The following is an 18896-nucleotide window of genomic DNA, read 5'->3' on the forward strand; positions in this document are numbered from 1 at the left end:
CCACTGAAGCTGAGAGATTATTGGAGCTTTCAAGTCAAGACCTTTCTTAAAAGCTTCAGATTCTTTTTAGGCCAGGCAAATTAACCCATTTTGGAGCCAAAAATAGAATTAATTGTAAAATATTTTTTTTGAGCATAGATCATTTCTATGAGGGGTCCAGAACAACATACTAAAAGTCTTAAGAAATCCTAGTTGAGGAAATATGTTTAATTCTCATCAATCTGAGATGTGTGCTAATAATGGCAAAAATACACCTCAAAAATGTAATTTTTTCCTTTACTCCTATCAAAATGAAACTTTACACAATGAAAGTACCCATGAAAAGTAACATTTTTTTTTTCAACATCTCAGATTGATGAGAATTAAACATATTTCCTCAACTAGGATTTCTTAGGACTTTTAGTATGTTGTTCTGGACACCTCATAGAAATGATCTATGCTGAAAAAAATATTTTACAATTAGTCTGTCGTAAAACGCTATTTTGCCTGGACTATTTTTGGACTTGAATGTACCATTGATTTACTCACAGTTCAGTGTTTGCCATACATTTTAGTTGGAACACCAGGAACGCAATGCTGTGCATCACGTTGTGGTCGGGGAAGCATTTTCTGACGGACGCATCAGTCATTGTTGTTGCCTTGTGTAACTTTGATGATGACGAAGTTGAATGTAGGATTATGAATGAATTGTCAGTGCTCAGTCATTTAGCTAGCTAACTGTGTTTAGCTGTTTAAAATGCCCTCGCGGATTGTATGTAAAGGCACAGCTGCGGCTGTCGCTGCAAGAAGAATAAGGAATATTTTGGGACCTGTTATGTTGAAGGGTGAACGGACATGTTCCATTCACAATGTTCAAAGCAAATTCTTAAACACGTCCTCAGGTAACACACACCCCAGTGGATTCAGTAACTTATTTTCTAAGTGTATAGATCCAGTGTATAAATCCAAGTCGCGTGCATGTTCGTTTCAACGTCAGTACGAGGTTGAAACAAGCAGAGAAGGAGAAAACCCTGTCTGGCAGAAGGGTTCAATATGATGATTAGCTGACTCGCAACCAACTAACCAGCTCGTCGGCTTTGTTGTTTGCAAAGCAGGACAATATCTAAAATGCTTTCTTATGTCACTGATGAAACTACCCTTCACTTTTGTAGGTGACATTGTGAAAATTGGAGACCTTTCATACCAGCTCAAGAAGCCCCAAAGACCAGAGCTTGTTCCCATAAAACACAGTAAGCATCTTGTACACCTGCTGTAAAATATACTTTTGACATTTTTCTCTCCTTTTTCTTTCATGTTTTACTGTTTAAATGTGTAACTGGTTGGCTGTTCTCTTTAGTAGACCTACCTGTAGCCTCTTAACCTGGCTATTTCTGTATATGTATGACTTTTCATCAGTTCTCTGATGTTTGGTGTGACTTGCAGTGATGGATTCCTTGCCCCAGACGGTTGTTCAGCATCTCAGATGGATTATGCAAAAGGATCTGTTGGGGCAAGATGTGTTCCTCATAGGACCCCCAGGCCCACTGAGGCGTTCCGTAGCTATGCAGTACCTGGTACAGTACTTCACAATCAGTCAGCTGTATTCTAACCTTGGTTCTCTTGGAAACCATAACGTGACAAATGGCTGAATTAGACTGTTCATATTTGTGATCCCACTAACTGTACTGCATGCGTGACAGTGGATGCAGTAATATAGAGACATTAACTGTACTGCATGGAAATACCCTGGAAATTTCCAGAATAGAATATTGCAATGCTGTTCTAGCAGGCTCGGCTGCATGTATCGTGAAACTGTTGCAGATGATCCAGAATGTGGTTGCGCTTCTGGCCTTTGATCAGCCAAAGGGGAGACATAACCCCTCTGCTGGTTACCCTTCATGAATCCCTCTTGAACACCCATCAATAGACTATATGAGAGTGGTCGAAGTTGAGCTGAAACTAGTCAGGCAACACAGATGTCGCTACACGATGGTAGTCCTTTGGGGGATAGTAGTCCCTCACATTGCGCATGCTCAGACACAAACGGTTTACGGCATAAGGCTCAACATCAACATCAACATATCTGGCTTGTCTTAACGCATAATGTAGGTTTATTTAACGTAATATTTAATAATGTTGTAAACGGTTTAAACGTCAACATATGGGGCTTGTCTTAACGCATAATGTGGGTATATTTAATGTTATATTTAATTATGTTGTAAACGGCTAACAGCATAAGGCTCTACGTCAACATATGAAACGAAACTGGGGAGAGACTTTTTGATCCTCCACCTCATCTGTTTTGTCCACTGTGACATCTTCTTTGTTTTTAAATAAATGGTCATGTTTTCAAAAAACTGGCTATCGTTGCTTTTCTCCATGATTGAAAACGGATCTGTCATTGTGACGCATGCGCGCGCGGCTTCGCTGTCGACAGTGTCGCAAAATGACGCATGCGCAATGTGAGGGACTACTATCCCCCAAAGGACTACCATCGTGTAGCGACAACAGATAACAGCACAGCTAGCACTGATAAAAGCTAGCGAACCTGCTAACTGAGGATACTCTGTAATATATTTGACAATGTTTGCTGCAATAATTTTCTCACATTTTTGTCACCACCAAACTGCATAGTTAATAGCCTGAGCAGTTAGTGTTAACAACACTTCACATGACTTTGTACCTTTAAAATTAATTTGAGGATGTTCTGAAAACTAGCTACCTAGCTTAATTTACCTTATAGACGGTAAAATTGACCTTTTGTTAATACCTACTGTTACTGTAATAACAAGTAGCTAATGGAGAAAAGCGCATTTTCAACAGCATTTGCATTGGCTAATTGAAAATGATCTGAACATCTGAATTTGCTCTACAGGAGTTGACAAAACGGGAAGTTGAATATGTTGCCCTCTCTCGTGACACCACTGAAACAGATCTTAAACAACGCAGAGAGATAAGAGCTGGAACGGCCTTCTACGTCGATCAGGCAAGAAACAGCCTTATGGCACTATTTTTCATTGGAATAGCTGTTATCTTTATATAAAAAAATATTAGTCATGAGTGAATGGTATGGGACACCTCGGCACCCTTTATTATTATTATTATTATTGTTGTTGTTGTTGTTGTTGTTGTTGTTAATTATAACAATAATAGTGATGATGTATAGTAATTAATATGTGTATTTATTATATTTATAAAAAAGTTATTATATATTTATACACTGAAGCTCATATTGTTGCTTATGTATACATGTACATTTCATAATATATCAGTTATGAAGTCGCACTTATCCTCATAGTCACGAGTCAGGACACAAAACACTTCACTATCAGTGTACAGCCACCACGGTCACTTGCACAGTCACTCAGTTTTTGAGGATGGCCTGCGCTAGGCAGACTTACAGCTGTGCCATCATCCTTCTGTTTCTTGATGACGGATTGGACATGTACTTGTATCCTTCATCAGACTTGTGCTTTTCACATTTAACATGGTCATGGAGTTGCTTTGAGTGTGATTTCGTCTTCGTGGTGTAGAGTTTCAGCAGTCATTGAAACAGGTGTTGAGATGCATTGAATGCACACAGGTGATCTCCTTTGTGAGTGATCTCCTAGGTGAGTTACTTTAAAGGGGGTGAAGATGTATACTATCAATTATTTTGAGTTTTATATTTGTAATTCATTTAGATCACTTTGCAGAGGTCTGTTTAAAAAAATTGGCCATGATGCAATGTTGTAGAACAGTAAAAGGTGAAAACTTCCAAGGAGGATGAGTACTTTCTATAGCTACTGTATATACAGTATGCTTTGGTTTCTTCATGATAATAGAATGGATGGCATATCCAACCTACATTTCTTCTGGTGTTCCAGTGGTGTTGTTCTCCAAGAATAGAAAAGGTTGTCTCTCTTGCTTGTCCTGCAGGTATATTTGAAAATGTATAACTTGCATGTAGCTACTCTGAGTAGCCCATTTATATGTCAGGAGAGATGGTGAAAGAGATAAACAGTGTCCATGCATGTGGGTCAGTAGTTAAGTTGGTCCAACATGGACATGTTATAGGCTATAAGTAATATCAACTTATTTAGGGAGAAACAGAGACATGGCAGGACTTTTGACCACTGCTTTTTTAACTCTGAGTTTCTCTCTTCTAGTGTGCAGTCCGTGCAGCCACGGAGGGGCGCATCCTCGTCCTGGAGGGGCTGGAGAAGGCTGAGAGGAACGTGCTACCAGTTCTAAACAACCTGCTGGAGAACAGAGAAATGCAACTGGAGGATGGGCGCTTTCTCATGTCATCACAGCGCTACGACAGTCTCCTAAAGGTAGAGCTTGCCTTGCCCATTTGATTTGCAATTGAAGGTTGTACAAACATCAGACATTAAAAGATACAGATTCTAGATTTTTGTATGCAACTGAAGAATCAATTCAGGTACCTGGTGTATATATACAGTATTGTGTCATTGCTACTAGCTTCATGTCACAAAGACTGAACCAAAAGACCTTAAGAGCTAATAGTGGGGGTGTGATGTTTGCAGGAGCACACCAAAGAGGAGCTTGATTCTTGGAAGATTGTGCGTGTGAGTGAGGACTTCCGTGTTATTGCCTTGGGTCTTCCTGTTCCAAGATACACCGGGAACCCACTCGATCCACCGCTACGATCACGTTTCCAAGCCCGAGACATCTACTACCTACCCTTCAAGGTCGGCTGGGTTCATTGCTGTGAAGTTTAGTATGACATAACTCAGTCTGAAATTAGTACAGTACAATCATACCAATTAAGCTGTGTTTGACTTCTTTGAGTTTTCTATCGTAGGACCAGCTGGAGCTGTTATACAGCCTAGGACCCAATGTGGCAGCACAGAGGTGAGGAACCTCCTCTTCTTGATTTACAGTAATAGAATCATTAACAGCCTAGTCAATACATCAGGACCTTGGAGTTACAAGGTTCTATCTGACCCCTGTGCAGTTTTAAGATATATAAACAGAAGTAAATGTTTTGGAACAACATAAAAGGAGAAGCACTATATGTCAACTGTCTCTGAGTTTTGCCAGTGATACCTAGCTACTGACTATATAGATCTTTTCACAAGCTACCCTCATTTGATCCATACAATGGAACGTCTTGAAACTTAAGACATTTCATCTGTGAGAAAGGCAGCCTGTTAAGTCAAAAACAGAGACGGGGGTGTCTGTCAACGCTTGGGTCAAACACAGTTCATTGCTCTTCAACGCTTGCTGGCAATTAAGACAGTGTCGGGGATTTAAATGGGAATGATGTACTTTTGCTCTCTCGTTGCCTGCACTTAGGACACCGTGTACAGGAGACATGGTCACATCAACATTGTCACATCATCAACCTTTGCAAACAAAATTGTATTCTCTCACTGGAGAAATCTTTAAAAATATGTGGTTAGATGGACCTTCTTACTCTCTTACCCTTACTCTACATCAGGGGTGGGCAATTAATTTCCCCAAGGGGCCACATGAGATAGTGGGAGTGTTGTGGAGGGCCGGACCAATAGGCTGAACTCAATTCTGCTCAATATAAGTTGCATCTCTTTATAAAAAAACATTAAATTGTATGGTTTTGATTAACTGCTACTGGTAAGAGTAGATGTTGCATTTAGGCTATCAAAAAAATGTGGTGCAGGCATAGTACAAATTCCAACATTATTTAATCAACATGTAATCAACATTCACCAAAACGATTTTGAAAATGAGCATGTTTTTGCAGTATTAAAGGTGTTCCCAGACGACCAATACACATGGCACACACACACACGAGAGCAAGCTTGTAATGCAATAGTATAAGTATACAAATAATAGTAATATAATTTTGTATCAGCGCAAATGGTCGCAGGCACGCCCACACGCACGAATGTAGGCCTACGGAAATAAAAAAAATATCCCGCAAACATACGGTTAGCCTACTTGCCAAAACAATAGAAGACATTTCTCCAAAATACCTCTTTTTGATGATTTTGTTGCCGTTTAGTTCTTCACGCAAATGCGAAGCAACCCGCCTTCTGACTTCAAGTTTCAATGACTTTCAGTTACGTTAAATGACCGGACTACTTGCGTTGCGGAATGATATGAAAGATGTGAATTAGAACACACAAAACCATTGCCAATGACAGCAGTCATACATTTTTCGCAGCAGTGAATATAAAGAAACTGCAAACGTTGGGATGGCCCATTCAAATCAACGGAACTTTTTGGAACATTCTGAAGAGCCGTATAATAAATACAGGTATTTACGTTTGATTCCTAATTTACAATTGACCTCCGCGGGGCGCACAGGGACAGCCAACGGGCCGCAAATTGCCCTTGGGCCGCACTTTGCCCAGGTCTGCTCTACATGGTAAAATATCTATGTTAAACATGAATGGATAAATAGTTTTCAATTTTCTGTGATTCCATGGTCTCCCCTCTTTCATTTTAATGAACTTGACCCTGCAAGATTAAGGCATAGCTGGCGAATCAGTTACCAAAAAGCGCTTTCCGCTCTACATATCTTGCTGGTTATTAGAGACTTTTCTGAACAGTATTGGTGGTGTACGTTGGTATAGCCAAAGTGTTCAAATTGCCCAGTTAATTGACCTCAGTTTGGCCGAAAGGCATTCATTGAATGAACTAATACGAGGAGGTGCAGTCAAACGGTTCAGAGACTGCGCCTATGATTGAAATGTGGCTGTCATCATGCCTTCGAGTTAGTCACTTTGTGCAGAGATACACTTCTCCCAGTGCTCCTCCGCCACCCTTCAGCTTGAACTTCATCTTGAGGAAGAGGAAGAAGTCCCAGGGAGCCAGATCTGGCCAGTAGGGGTGGTGGGGAGAAACAATAGTGTTGAAAACTTGTGTTGTTTTCCACATGCTGTGAGCATTGTCATGATGAAGTACCCAAGTGCCAGTGCCCACAGGGCAATCAAACTTTGCATTTTCTTTGCATCTCTGGTTCTTTTTTGGGAATGCTCATCCTTGGCCATTTGTGGGTATTTGTATCTGATTTCCTTTTAAAGCCTTTTGATGTACAGTTGCCTATTGCTATGTGATGACTCCCATATCCAACTTAAACTACAAAAGAAATGAGCCCCTTGAAAAATAGTATTGAAATGGTTGTGTGAGCTTGATTTCCTTATTTGATACAACCCAATACAAATAAAAAACATTAGAATAAGCAGTGCCAGAGAGTCTCAAAGCTGTTGTTGAACTTGAAGCCAACTGGTCTGATGAGCCTTTCCCCTATCTTAGGATTTCACAGCTTCTTTCTGTTGCTACCGCCCTCTGCTCCCAAGAGTCTGCTAATCTGGCCATACCTGATTTCCCTGTGGACAACCTGGCCTCAGCTGTCAAAGTCTTGGTGAGTTCGAAAAACGGACAGGATTGGCATTGTTTGTTACATGGAGTGCTATAAACAGAATGCACCATTAGTAAGTACACTCCCTCTGAAATCTGACAAATGAAGCAATATGCAAGCAATATCGACTTCCTCCTAAAAGTGACAAAACGACCAAAATGATTTCTGATGCTAATTAAGGGCAGTTGATCAGTGGATGGGTCTGTTAAACCATCCTACTCACAAGGTAGAACTGGTCAACCAATACAAAAGTGGTGCTTCTCTTATCTAAGGAAGACATCAATGGCACCACATGGGAGAGAGTTATCTGGAGACTTAAGAAAGATAATAATTTATTTGCACAAAAGAGGACAAGGGTACAAGAGGATCACTTGTAAAGCACTGTTATAAGTTAGAACACTGTAGCCAAAGTGATACAAAGATACTAAGAAAAGTATGGCCTAGTTCCCTCAAACTTTCAGATCATTGAAGTAAACGTTCAGCTCGTGATGAGTGATTTTTGCTTAGAAAAGTGCTGAAACCAACGCACCAGAAAGCCTGTTTAAAGTTCCATATTCAGACTCTAATGGTCTGAACCTTTTTGGATTACATTAGTGTCTAGACATGTTTCAACATGACGATACTCTAAACGTCAACTGCATTCTTGAGGAACAAAAAGGTGAAGGTGCTGCAGTTGGCAGGTATATCACATCATTTCAACCTAATTGAGCACCTGTATGGGATTTTGATGATTGAGCAGCACTTCCCCTCAAACACCAAGGCACTCAAGGTGGTGATCATTAAGGAGTGGAACAGGGTAGACATGACCGTATGTTGCTTGTGCACTCAATGCCATTAAGGATCAATGCAGCACTTGTTAGTAACATGAGGAGGACATACTAAGTTTTAGAATATTACATATTACATATAGTAACATGAGGAGGACATACTAAGTTTTAGAATATTACATATTACATATAGTAACATGAGGAGGACATACTACGTTTTAGAATATTACATATTACATATAGTAACATGAGGAGGACATACTAAGTTTTAGAATATTACATATTACATATAGTAACATGAGGAGGACATACTAAGTATTAGAATATTACATATTACATATAGTAACATGAGGAGGACATACTAAGTATTAGAATATTACATATTACATATAGTAACATGAGGAGGACATACTACGTTTTAGAATATTACATATTGCAGCGTTTAATCAAGGGAATACTCATTTTTGCGTTGCCCAATTAACTACTTTCACAGTTATTAATAACCGAGATTTCTATGTTGTTTTCAAGTATAAGTTTAATACATTTATAATCTGTCATCTTTCAGTTAATTGTGAAATTGATCATTGAGAAATAGAAATATGTGTTGATGTTTAAGAGGGGGGTGTAATTATTCATGTTGTACACTGTAGCTACATATGTTCCATGAGCATGGTTATACAGCATGGTTAAGTGAAAATAAATGTACTAATTCATTATATATATTGGTATAGAAATTTTCAGACTATTAACCGCAGTTTATGTATTGATTTTGCACAATTTTTGCAGCCCTTCGGTAATACTGGTATTTTGGTTTCTGTTTTTTTGTTTTGACTTGTTTTCCAGAATCTCTTCCCCATGCTGACCCCCCAGCAACTGATCCGGAGACTGTATCCCTATCACGTCATCCTTGGCAAAGAGGGGCGCACTGCTGTGGAGGGTTTACTCCATGTAAGGCACACAAACACCTGTCCTCCCACGGGAAACACATCAAAGCTTTCCTACAAATGAAGCAGTTATAGGTCAGAGGCAATGTAATGAAAGACCAGTTAATCCTCTATAGTTTGGTCAAGAGAAATGAAATCAATTTAGTCTTAAATCTCGATTTACAGCTTCTCACCATGTTATCATACATTTGTGATGGCAACCTTAAAGCCTTTTCTTTCCAGCATATCCACTTAGAGTAGCTAGGAGAAGTGAAAAGCCTTAATTTTCAGTTCTAGTCACATGGTAATGACTTACATTTACATTTAGTCATTTAGCAGACGCTTTTGTCCAAAGCGACGTACAAGGGAGAGAACAGTCAAGCTAAGAGCAATAAAAAAGCATGGTGTAACCATAAATACTACTTTACATGAGAATTAGAAAAACAACAACCTAGAAAAGAGGAAAAAGAAGTGCAGGAATGTAACTGCTGAAGTGCAAGTTAAGCACTAGTCAGGTGCCAGTTAGGAGGGGAGGTGCTCTCTGAAGAGTTGGGTCTTCAAAAGCTTCTTGAAAGTAGAGAGGGACGCCCCTGCTCTGGTAGTACTAGGCAGTTCGTTCCACCAACGTGGAACTACAAATGAAAATAGTCTGGATTGCCGTGCTTGCACGGACGGCAGTGCCAAACGACGCTCACTAGACGAGCGCAGCGTCCTGGGTGTAACATTTGCCCTTACAAGAGCATTTAGGTAGGTGGGAGCAGAACCAGTAAGCACTCTGTAGGCAAGCATAAGTGACTTGAACTTAATGCGAGCAGCTACTGGCAGCCAGTGGAGCTCGATGAGTAGCGGGGTGACGTGTGCCCTTTTCGGTTGGTTGAACACCAGACGCGCCGCCGCGTTCTGGATCATCTGTAGTGGTTTCACCACGCAAGCCGGCAGGCCCGTTAGGAGGGCGTTGCAGTAGTCAAGGCGGGAGCTCACCAAGGTTTGCACCAGCAGCTGGGTGGCATACTGGGTTAGGTACGGCCTGATTTTGCGGATGTTGTATAGCGCAAAGCGGCACGACCTGGAGACAGAGGCGATGTGGGCCGTGAAGGTCAGTTGGTCATCAATAATGACCCCGAGGTTTCTTGCTGTTTTGGATGGAGCAAGAGATAAAGAGTCAGTATTGATCTTGATGTTGTGGTGGATGACCTGTTTGGCTGGGAGAAAGGCCACTGTGAACACAACAAAATGCCATCCATGGTCGAGCACAATTAGCTCACTATTAGCACAATTAGCCATCATTTTTAGGTTTTGTCTCTCGTCACAAAGTGACTTAGGCTACCCTAGCTACTCCAGCATATACTTAGAAAGAACCTTTGGTAACACTTTCTATGAAGGCCATGTCTATAATGATGTATGCATTCATAACATGATATAATGCAATCATAAGGTACAAACATGAGACTGTATAGCAATGTACATAATGCATTATGAGATGTTGATTTAATGTATTATAACTAATGGTAATACCAGATTATATATATATATAACTTAAGAATCATTGACCATGTTGCATAGCATGTGCATTGTAACAACCAACCCTGCCTAGTCATAAATACACACCAGTCACTGTATTACACATATTAACAATTTATGATTAGTGATTGCACAAGATGGAATAATACCAATGACAATAAAATAATATTGTTGGAGTTGACAGTCCTACTGACAATGCTACAAAGGGTTAATGTGGTTTAGGCATCACTTTGGGCATAACGATGTATTTGTGTGGAAGCATATTTGCAATAGACCTTAAAAGTTTTGAATTACTTACAAACCCAATGTGAAAGGGCCTTTCACAGGGCATAATTTGAGAATGGACAATTTGTAGAGAAAGCCTACGTGTGGCCAGACATCTGTCATCTTCTGTGATTTTCAGAAGCAAAACAATTTAAATAATTCAACTGCAATTCAACATTTTTTTTTAAATGTCAACATATTTATATTTTGTGTCTCTGAGCATGGTCTCATTTAAACTAACTATTAGAGAGAGATGAGCCTAAGTAGACAGTCGATTCCCTTCCCTGTCATTTTTCCCATCTTTCTCTGTCCTTTGGCTTGCTGGTCACCTGGTTTGTGTTGAACAGGTTGGCAGATGCTTATCATAAGTTGCCTTATACTATTTAAATCTTTGCTTGGTTTATGCACCATTTATGATGATTCACTTTGCTAGGCAATATTACCTGTTTCCTAAACACCTTTGCTGTTTCCTTAGGAATAAATTATTGCGAGTCTCTCTGTTTAAACAATTGTCATTGTGGGATCAATACTTCTCTCTCGTTCTTCTGTTGGCATGTGGCTGGGACTGTTCTGCCATTAAAGTCTGATTATTTTGTTATTTTGCAAGAAAATGCTGTGATGCTGTGTTTTTGGTTTATTGAGGGATAAGCACATTTTATATCTGACATTTCTCCTTTTCTTTAGCGGTTTGAACTTGTTGAGTCTCGTGAGAGCCAAGTTTCTGAGGTGGTCAGCGTGGAATCTGTAAGTACAGAGACGACTGCTCAAGTGGCTGTTACCATCCGTACTGCAGCTGATAATATCACTTTTCAGGTGAGTGATGATTGTGAGGCTATTGCGGGTGTTGTTTGTAGTAGGGCTGAACGATTTGGGAAAATAATCGAATTGCAATTTTTTCCCCCCAATATTGCGATTGCGATTTAATATGCAATTTTTTTTATTTTATCCTAATTTTTTCTCCAACATATCGTAATGAATTATTTAAATATGACCAACACAATATTGGATACATTTAGTGTAAAATATTATTTCCCACATTTTACATTTTTATTTAACTGCTAATTACAGAATCAAGAACAACAAATCGGTGGCTTTGCCACTGTGCATTTAAGTCATTTAAACAAAGTCATTGTAAGAATAAACACAAGGCATGCACTTTTTAAACACTGTGTTCAAAATTTACCATCATAAGATGGTAAACCACGTTTTTAACGTTGCGGTTAGAAAATCGCGTTCTATCATATCGCGATTAAATCGCAAATGCAATTAATTGTTCAGCCCTAGTTTGTAGTCAGGATATTATGCCTCAATGTATCTTCTGCATCCACAATTTATGAAAACACAACATTGGCTTAATATCACAGCTGTACATCCAAGGAGAATGTTGTCATTGGCTCTTTGAAGACACGTTTTTGGTTGAAGTAGTTTGAGGCCCCAAAGAGCAGGATTAAGATGACTTCCTAGGTTGATTTAAAGAATGTTTATTTGTCTGCCTTAATGAGTGTGACTAAAGAGGGATGCTGTGATTATTGAAGACTGTGTTGTCTGCATGGTCTTAGAATCAGTGCCATTTTCTTTTTCCAACCTTTTTTCTCTCTTTCTTTCTTTCCACCTCTAATCTCTTCCCATCCTCTCAGGTTCCATCTGGGGTTTGTCCCCCCTGTTCACCCCACAGGAGCTCTGGCTTCATCAAGATACCTACCCATTCTTCCCTGCTTGCAGAGATGATGCAATCCCATCTTGTCAAAGACATTTGTCTGATTGGAGCCAAGGTATGCAGTCATCACCTGCCATCTAGCTGTTCATTAGATGTGAAGAAAGAGCTAATTTATTTTACTCTATCTTTCAAGCAATTAAGGACTGTTCATATTCCATAATTAGTTTGCTCTGTTTTCCCTTTTCATCACACAGGGGTGTGGGAAATCAGTGATTGTCCGTGAGTTTGCTGACATGCTGGGGTATACCATCGAGCCCATAATGTTGTATCAGGTACATATGCACTACTTGACTAGTTAACTGGATGATGTTCCAAATATTGCGCCTGGTCTTATACTGGTCTGGGCTTATCTAGGCAGTGCTCTTCCATTTTATCTAAACTTCATTGAATGTACTGTCATTGGCAGTGGTGGAAAGCTATAAAAGCTAGGCACCAGTGCTTTTATCTGACATGCTCGTCGCAAGAAATCCTGCTCAGTGAGATTGCATAGAGTGGACTGTGCGCTGGAGAAGGAGATGGTGATGTTGACAGCATGTTCACGGACTCCTTCCTTATGGTCAGAGCAGATGGCTGACGAGTGTGAGACTGCTGCCCGCAGGCCCATGTGGCCGGAGGAGAGGGCTGACATGGGAGATCCCCTCCAAGGCCGGTGCACGTTGGTTGGCCGCCTGGGCCTGGGTCTGGGCCTGGGCCTGGGTCTGGGTCTGGGCCTGTATCTGAACGGCCATCTGGATGGTCAACCCTGCCGGGTCCTAGTAGACTCAGGGTCTCCTCTCCTGGCCTTTCCTTGGTGTGACCTAGCATCCTCATGGGCACCGCCTGCCCAGTGCCCACTCTCAGCAGCATGGCCACCAACCAACACCCAGCTGTTAGTTCTAAACTCTCAGCGATACTCAGGACTCTGAGTGCAGTCTCTTAATGTCTATCGACTATTTTAACCTGCATTAAGATAAACATTTGGATTCACTGAAGACTTTATGGCAACACTTGATGGCTTTAACCTAACACAATATGTAGATTTTTCAACCCTCAGACAATATGTTCTTTTTAACCCACTGATGTGCTACACTGGAATTACACCACGCAATCTTGGTGCTGCTAAAGTACCCATCTTAGACCATCAAGTTGTGCTATTGGACACATTTACATTTACATTTACATTTAGTCATTTAGCAGACGCTTTTATCCAAAGCGACTTACATATGTGCGACTTACAATGTATACACATTTTACATTTTTTTTACATTTACACTGATGGCACACTGCACATCAGGAGCAATTAGGGGTTCAGTGTCTTGCTCAAGGACGCTTCGACAGGGACTCGAACTAGCAACCGTCTGATTACTAAACGACTTCTCTACCTCCTGTACCACTGTCGCCTGTGTGGACACCTACCTGCCTGTCATGTAATCAAAAGTTCAGCGTGTCATATTCATTCATGCTTCTTCACGTAATACAGTTCATTCACATGTCCCCAAGTAGTCTGTGAGCACTGCAGCCATAACCACTGGCTCGCTTTTTCAGCAGCAGCCTCAGACAGCTCCTTTGACTGTCCTTGAAAACCAAAATCCAACAGGAGTGTTGTGGTTGGTGTAGCTGCAAAGCCTCTAATACCCATCTCCTTATGTGCTTGCCAACCTCGCTTCCGTCACCAGCTTCGCATACCTCAGTTTCTTCCCCTCATAGGTTTACTCAATCGTATCTCCAAAGGGAATCGCTTACTCAATAATGTAAACGATGCGCACGCACTCAGAATACAACACCATGTCTGATCTCATAGCAGTCACAACAATACAATGGGGCAACCTGAAGCTGCCTTCCGACATCAGCCAGCAATCTCCAATCCCGCGCGTTGCCCCATTTCCAAGTACAGTTTGTGCGTGTCTGGTGTCCACTTCTCTGGCCCTGTCACACAAAACACATTCTACTGTGCCTAGAATTAACCCGTAAAGAGTTAACCTCAACTCTCTTGCTGTCAAACAAACACGCAAATAATTATAAAACCTGTTTGTGTTTGGACTATGAATTTATGAATCTCATTCTACAGCTTTCTGTGTTTGTGTGATGTGTCTTGCTCAGGACATGACTGTGTGTGTGTTTGTGTTTGTGTGATGTGTCTTGCTCAGGACATGACTGTGTCTGTGTGTTTGTGTTTGTGTGATGTGTCTTGTTCAGGACATGACTGTGTTTGTGTTTGTGTGATGTGTCTTGTTCAGGACATGACTGTGTTTGTGTTTGTGTTTGTGTGATGTGTCTTGTTCAGGACATGACTGTGTTTGTGTGATGTGTGTTGCTCAGGACATGACTGTGTTTGTGTGTGTGATGTGTCTTGCTCAGGACATGACTGTGTGTGTGTGATGTGTCTTGCTCAGGACATGACTGTGTGTGTGTTTGTGTTTGTGTGATGTGTCTTGATCAGGACATGACTGTGTTTGTGTGTGTGATGTGTCTTGCTCAGGACATGACTGTGTTTGTGTGATGTGTGTTGCTCAGGACATGACTGTGTTTGTGTTTGTCTGATGTGTCTTGCTCAGGACATGACTGTGTGTGTGTGATGTGTCTTGCTCAGGACATGACTGTGTGTGTTTGTGTGATGTGTCTGGCTCAGGACATGACTGTGTTTGTGTGATGTGTCTGGCTCAGGACATGACTGTGTTTGTGTGATGTGTCTGGCTCAGGACATGACTGTGTTTGTGTGATGTGTCTGGCTCAGGACATGACTGTGTTTGTGTGATGTGTCTGGCTCAGGACATGACTGTGTTTGTGTGATGTGTCTGGCTCAGGACATGACTGTGTTTGTGTGATGTGCCTTGCTCAGGACATGACTGTGTTTGTGTGATGTGTCTTGCTCAGGACATGACTGTGTTTGTGTTTGTGTGATGTGTCTTGCTCAGGACATGACTGTGTTTGTGTTTGTGTGATGTGTCTTGCTCAGGACATGACCGTGTTGTGTTTGTATCTTGCTCAGGACATGACTGTGTTTGTGTTTGTGTGATGTGTCTTGTGTTTGTGTGATGTGTCTTGCTCAGAGGACATGACTGTGTTTGTGTGATGTGTCTTGTTCAGGACATGACTGTGTTTGTGTGATGTGTGTTGTTCAGGACATGACTGTGTTTGTGTTTGTCTGATGTGTCTTGCTCAGGACATGACTGTGTTTGTGTTTGTGTTTGTCTGATGTGTCTTGCTCAGGACATGACTGTGTGTGTGTGATGTGTCTTGCTCAGGACATGACTGTGTGTGTTTGTGTGATGTGTCTGGCTCAGGACATGACTGTGTTTGTGTGATGTGTCTGGCTCAGGACATGACTGTGTTTGTGTGATGTGTCTGGCTCAGGACATGACTGTGTTTGTGTGATGTGTCTGGCTCAGGACATGACTGTGTTTGTGTGATGTGTCTGGCTCAGGACATGACCGTGTTGTGTTTGTATCTTGCTCAGGACATGACTGTGTTTGTGTTTGTGTGATGTGTCTTGTGTTTGTGTGATGTGTCTTGCTCAGAGGACATGACTGTGTTTGTGTGATGTGTCTTGTTCAGGACATGACTGTGTTTGTGTGATGTGTCTTGCTCAGGACATGACTGTGTTTGTGTGATGTGTCTTGCTCAGAGGACATGACTGTTTGTGTGATGTGTCTTGCTCAGGACATGACTGTGTTTGTGTGATGTGTCTTGCTCAGGACATGACTGTGTTTGTGTGATGTGTTGCTCAGGACATGACTGTGTTTGTGTGATGTGTTGCTCAGGACATGACTGTGTTTGTGTGATGTGCCTTGCTCAGGACATGACTGCGCGGGACCTCCTTCAGCAGCGGTACACCCTACCCAATGGGGACACGGCTTGGAGAGCTTCCCCTCTAGTGAGTGCTGCTCAGGAGGGCAAGCTGGTTATACTCGATGGTATCCACAGGGTCAACCTAGGCACACTGGCTGTTCTCTCCAGGTCAGTGAACACTCAGAAGTAGCTTCCACTCTTAGATTAAGGGTCAGCAAATAATTAATATGAATTAAGCAGTGTATTACAGTATTATAAAATACAAACAAATATACTGATTCATTCCATGAACAAGCAAACTGGGATTCGTTATTTGGTGCTTTTATGTTATCAAATGAATTCCCTTGATATTATCAGGTACAGAAACTGCTGATGTCTTCCCCCCTGAAAAGTAAATAATTCAAAACAATTTGAGAAATTGGGGAGAACAACGATTGAAATAGTCGATTAGTTGGGGACGTCATTAAACACATTATTAAATGCATTAACTATCTCAAAGACAAGAAAGGTTCTTTCTGAACAAGGCAGCCTGTACAGTATGACGTTACTGTATTGACTGTATACTCAAAAAGGACAATGCCACATAGAAGCAATTTACTGGGGATTCTACACTAAAATGAGAAAGTTCATCAGCTACCATAATGCAGAGTTGACTATACACCAGCATTTTTTAAATAGAAAAATGCACTTTGTGGAAGGAGACTAAGCACTATAAGTTCACTTAATTTCAAAAGCAGCAAGATTTTCAACTAACCAGTAGGAATTGTAGTAAAGAGATTGTAAAATTAGGGAAGAACTGTAACTTCAGTTTTCACATCAAGACTTTCTCTTTAAGTCACCAACTCACTATTAAAGCTTAATATAGAATAGCTTGCCCAAAAATGAACATGTCTTCAGACATTGTACGCACATATACATAGATAATTAATGATTGTAAAGCAGGCAGACTAGTTTCATCATCCCGACTCTTGTATGTGCATGCTGTAATAATAGCTACATGAGATTATGGGATTCCTGACTTCAAAACAACTTATACCATGATGTGAAATTCAGTTCAGCTATGGTTGTTTTATTGTAAACTATGCTTAAATAAGCAGTATGCAGTAATTTGCCACTCTTTGAGGTATGTCTAGTACTAGTAATAATGTATCTTGATATTGAAAATGTCTGGACTTATTAGTAAAGATAGCACATACTTCTTTGAAATTATATGTACCAGTAGATTTTGGTGTGTACCGTTGTAAAAAGCTCTCCCCCCCCCCCCGTAGGTTGCTTCATGATCGAGAGTTGTCGCTATATGATGGCACCCGTTTGCTCAGGTGGGACAGGTACCAGGCTCTTCAGCAGGAGCTGCAGCTATCTGATGAGGAGCTACAGCAGAGGTAACGGCCCACACACGGCCCGCACACAACTCAGTGGAGCTGCCATAGTTCATTTTAGTATGTCTACTTATCTATAGGCACACATACAGCATCATTAATCAACTTTGTTTCAAGACTACACAGTTTGGACCTACAACTGATTTTATAGGACTGGAAAACTGAAGAAGTAATATTATCTATTTTGGTGATGAAGAATCAGTATGTGACTTTTGCCAGACAGTTCAGTCGTACAGTCCGAATGTGGCAAAAGGATATTGATATTGTGCTCAACAACCAAACAACACCCCTCCCTTCCGTGCTCCTGAAGCAACATGTTGATTGGCTGGACCAGTGTATGGCTAGTCGGACTGCACAAACAGAACAGACAGATGGAAGATTGTGAGGAATAGTTTGCTGAATTTGACTAAATTGGATTAGAATTATGGTCTGCACTTAACCTTAACCGAAATCTTTCATGTCTGTGCCACTTCTGGGATACAGCACTTTTCAAATCTTGCATGACAAAAAAACATGCCGCTGTGTTTCTGTCTTTAGGTTTTCCCCGAAATCACTTTACATCATAAATGTGCCACGGCGTCCCAGCGGAGGTCCAAAAGCACGTTCTAAAAGAGGCTAAATAGTTGAGCGCTCTGCTCATATGCTTCTTCTAGTGTGTCTTCAAACACCAAATCAGGTCACAGCATAGTGCTTTAGATACATTGTGCCAGCATAATATGGCCAATGATGTCTATCATGACTTCCTAGTCTCTTGCTGTAAGTCACATACTGTAGATTTCATTTCATTTATTTCTTTAGTTTGATAGGGACATGTATAGACAACATACTATATATTCAAAAGAATAGTAATAGTAGTATGTATTTCTTTAGAAACTTACATAAGACTGGTAGTATTGAAATTGTTAGATGGATACCAGTCAGGATCCCCTGATTTGACGATCAGTACAACAATAGCCTTTTGATGGTAGTTGAATTTGGACATGATCATTTAAAAAAAAAAATGTGGTTACGACCTTTGTCTTTTGACATTATAGTCCCCATAAATAATGTTTTTAGTAGTGTACATCAGTAACATTATTTCCTTAGTTCTTCCATTTCTTTATAGAACGGGGCTTTGTGTGATGGTGGATGAAATATAAAACAACAATATTAAAATGCATATGTGGTGAGAGTGTCAACTCTAAAGCTATGCATTGCAGAGCGCTGTTGATGGCTATTTCACTCATA

General features: G+C 40.8%; 1 protein-coding gene across 2 annotated transcripts in view; it reads left to right on the forward strand.

The window, feature by feature from the left end:
- The first annotated feature begins 592 nt into the window (after positions 1-592).
- vwa8 (von Willebrand factor A domain containing 8) overlaps positions 593-18896 on the forward strand; it is a 67726-nt gene continuing 49422 nt past the window's right edge. For both annotated transcript variants that reach the window (XM_031561231.1, XM_031561235.2), the window contains exons 1-14: positions 593-881; positions 1152-1229; positions 1423-1553; positions 2855-2965; positions 4128-4295; positions 4509-4673; positions 4787-4836; positions 7225-7333; positions 8941-9045; positions 11490-11618; positions 12443-12577; positions 12717-12794; positions 16298-16458; positions 17559-17672. In XM_031561231.1, coding sequence (XP_031417091.1) covers positions 737-881; positions 1152-1229; positions 1423-1553; positions 2855-2965; positions 4128-4295; positions 4509-4673; positions 4787-4836; positions 7225-7333; positions 8941-9045; positions 11490-11618; positions 12443-12577; positions 12717-12794; positions 16298-16458; positions 17559-17672 — 1679 coding nt within the window. In that variant the 5' untranslated portion in view covers positions 593-736. The remainder of the gene's footprint in view (positions 882-1151; positions 1230-1422; positions 1554-2854; positions 2966-4127; positions 4296-4508; positions 4674-4786; positions 4837-7224; positions 7334-8940; positions 9046-11489; positions 11619-12442; positions 12578-12716; positions 12795-16297; positions 16459-17558; positions 17673-18896) is intronic.

The sequence above is a fragment of the Clupea harengus genome, chromosome 2, assembly GCF_900700415.2.
Source record: "Clupea harengus chromosome 2, Ch_v2.0.2, whole genome shotgun sequence".
NCBI lineage: Eukaryota > Metazoa > Chordata > Actinopteri > Clupeiformes > Clupeidae > Clupea > Clupea harengus.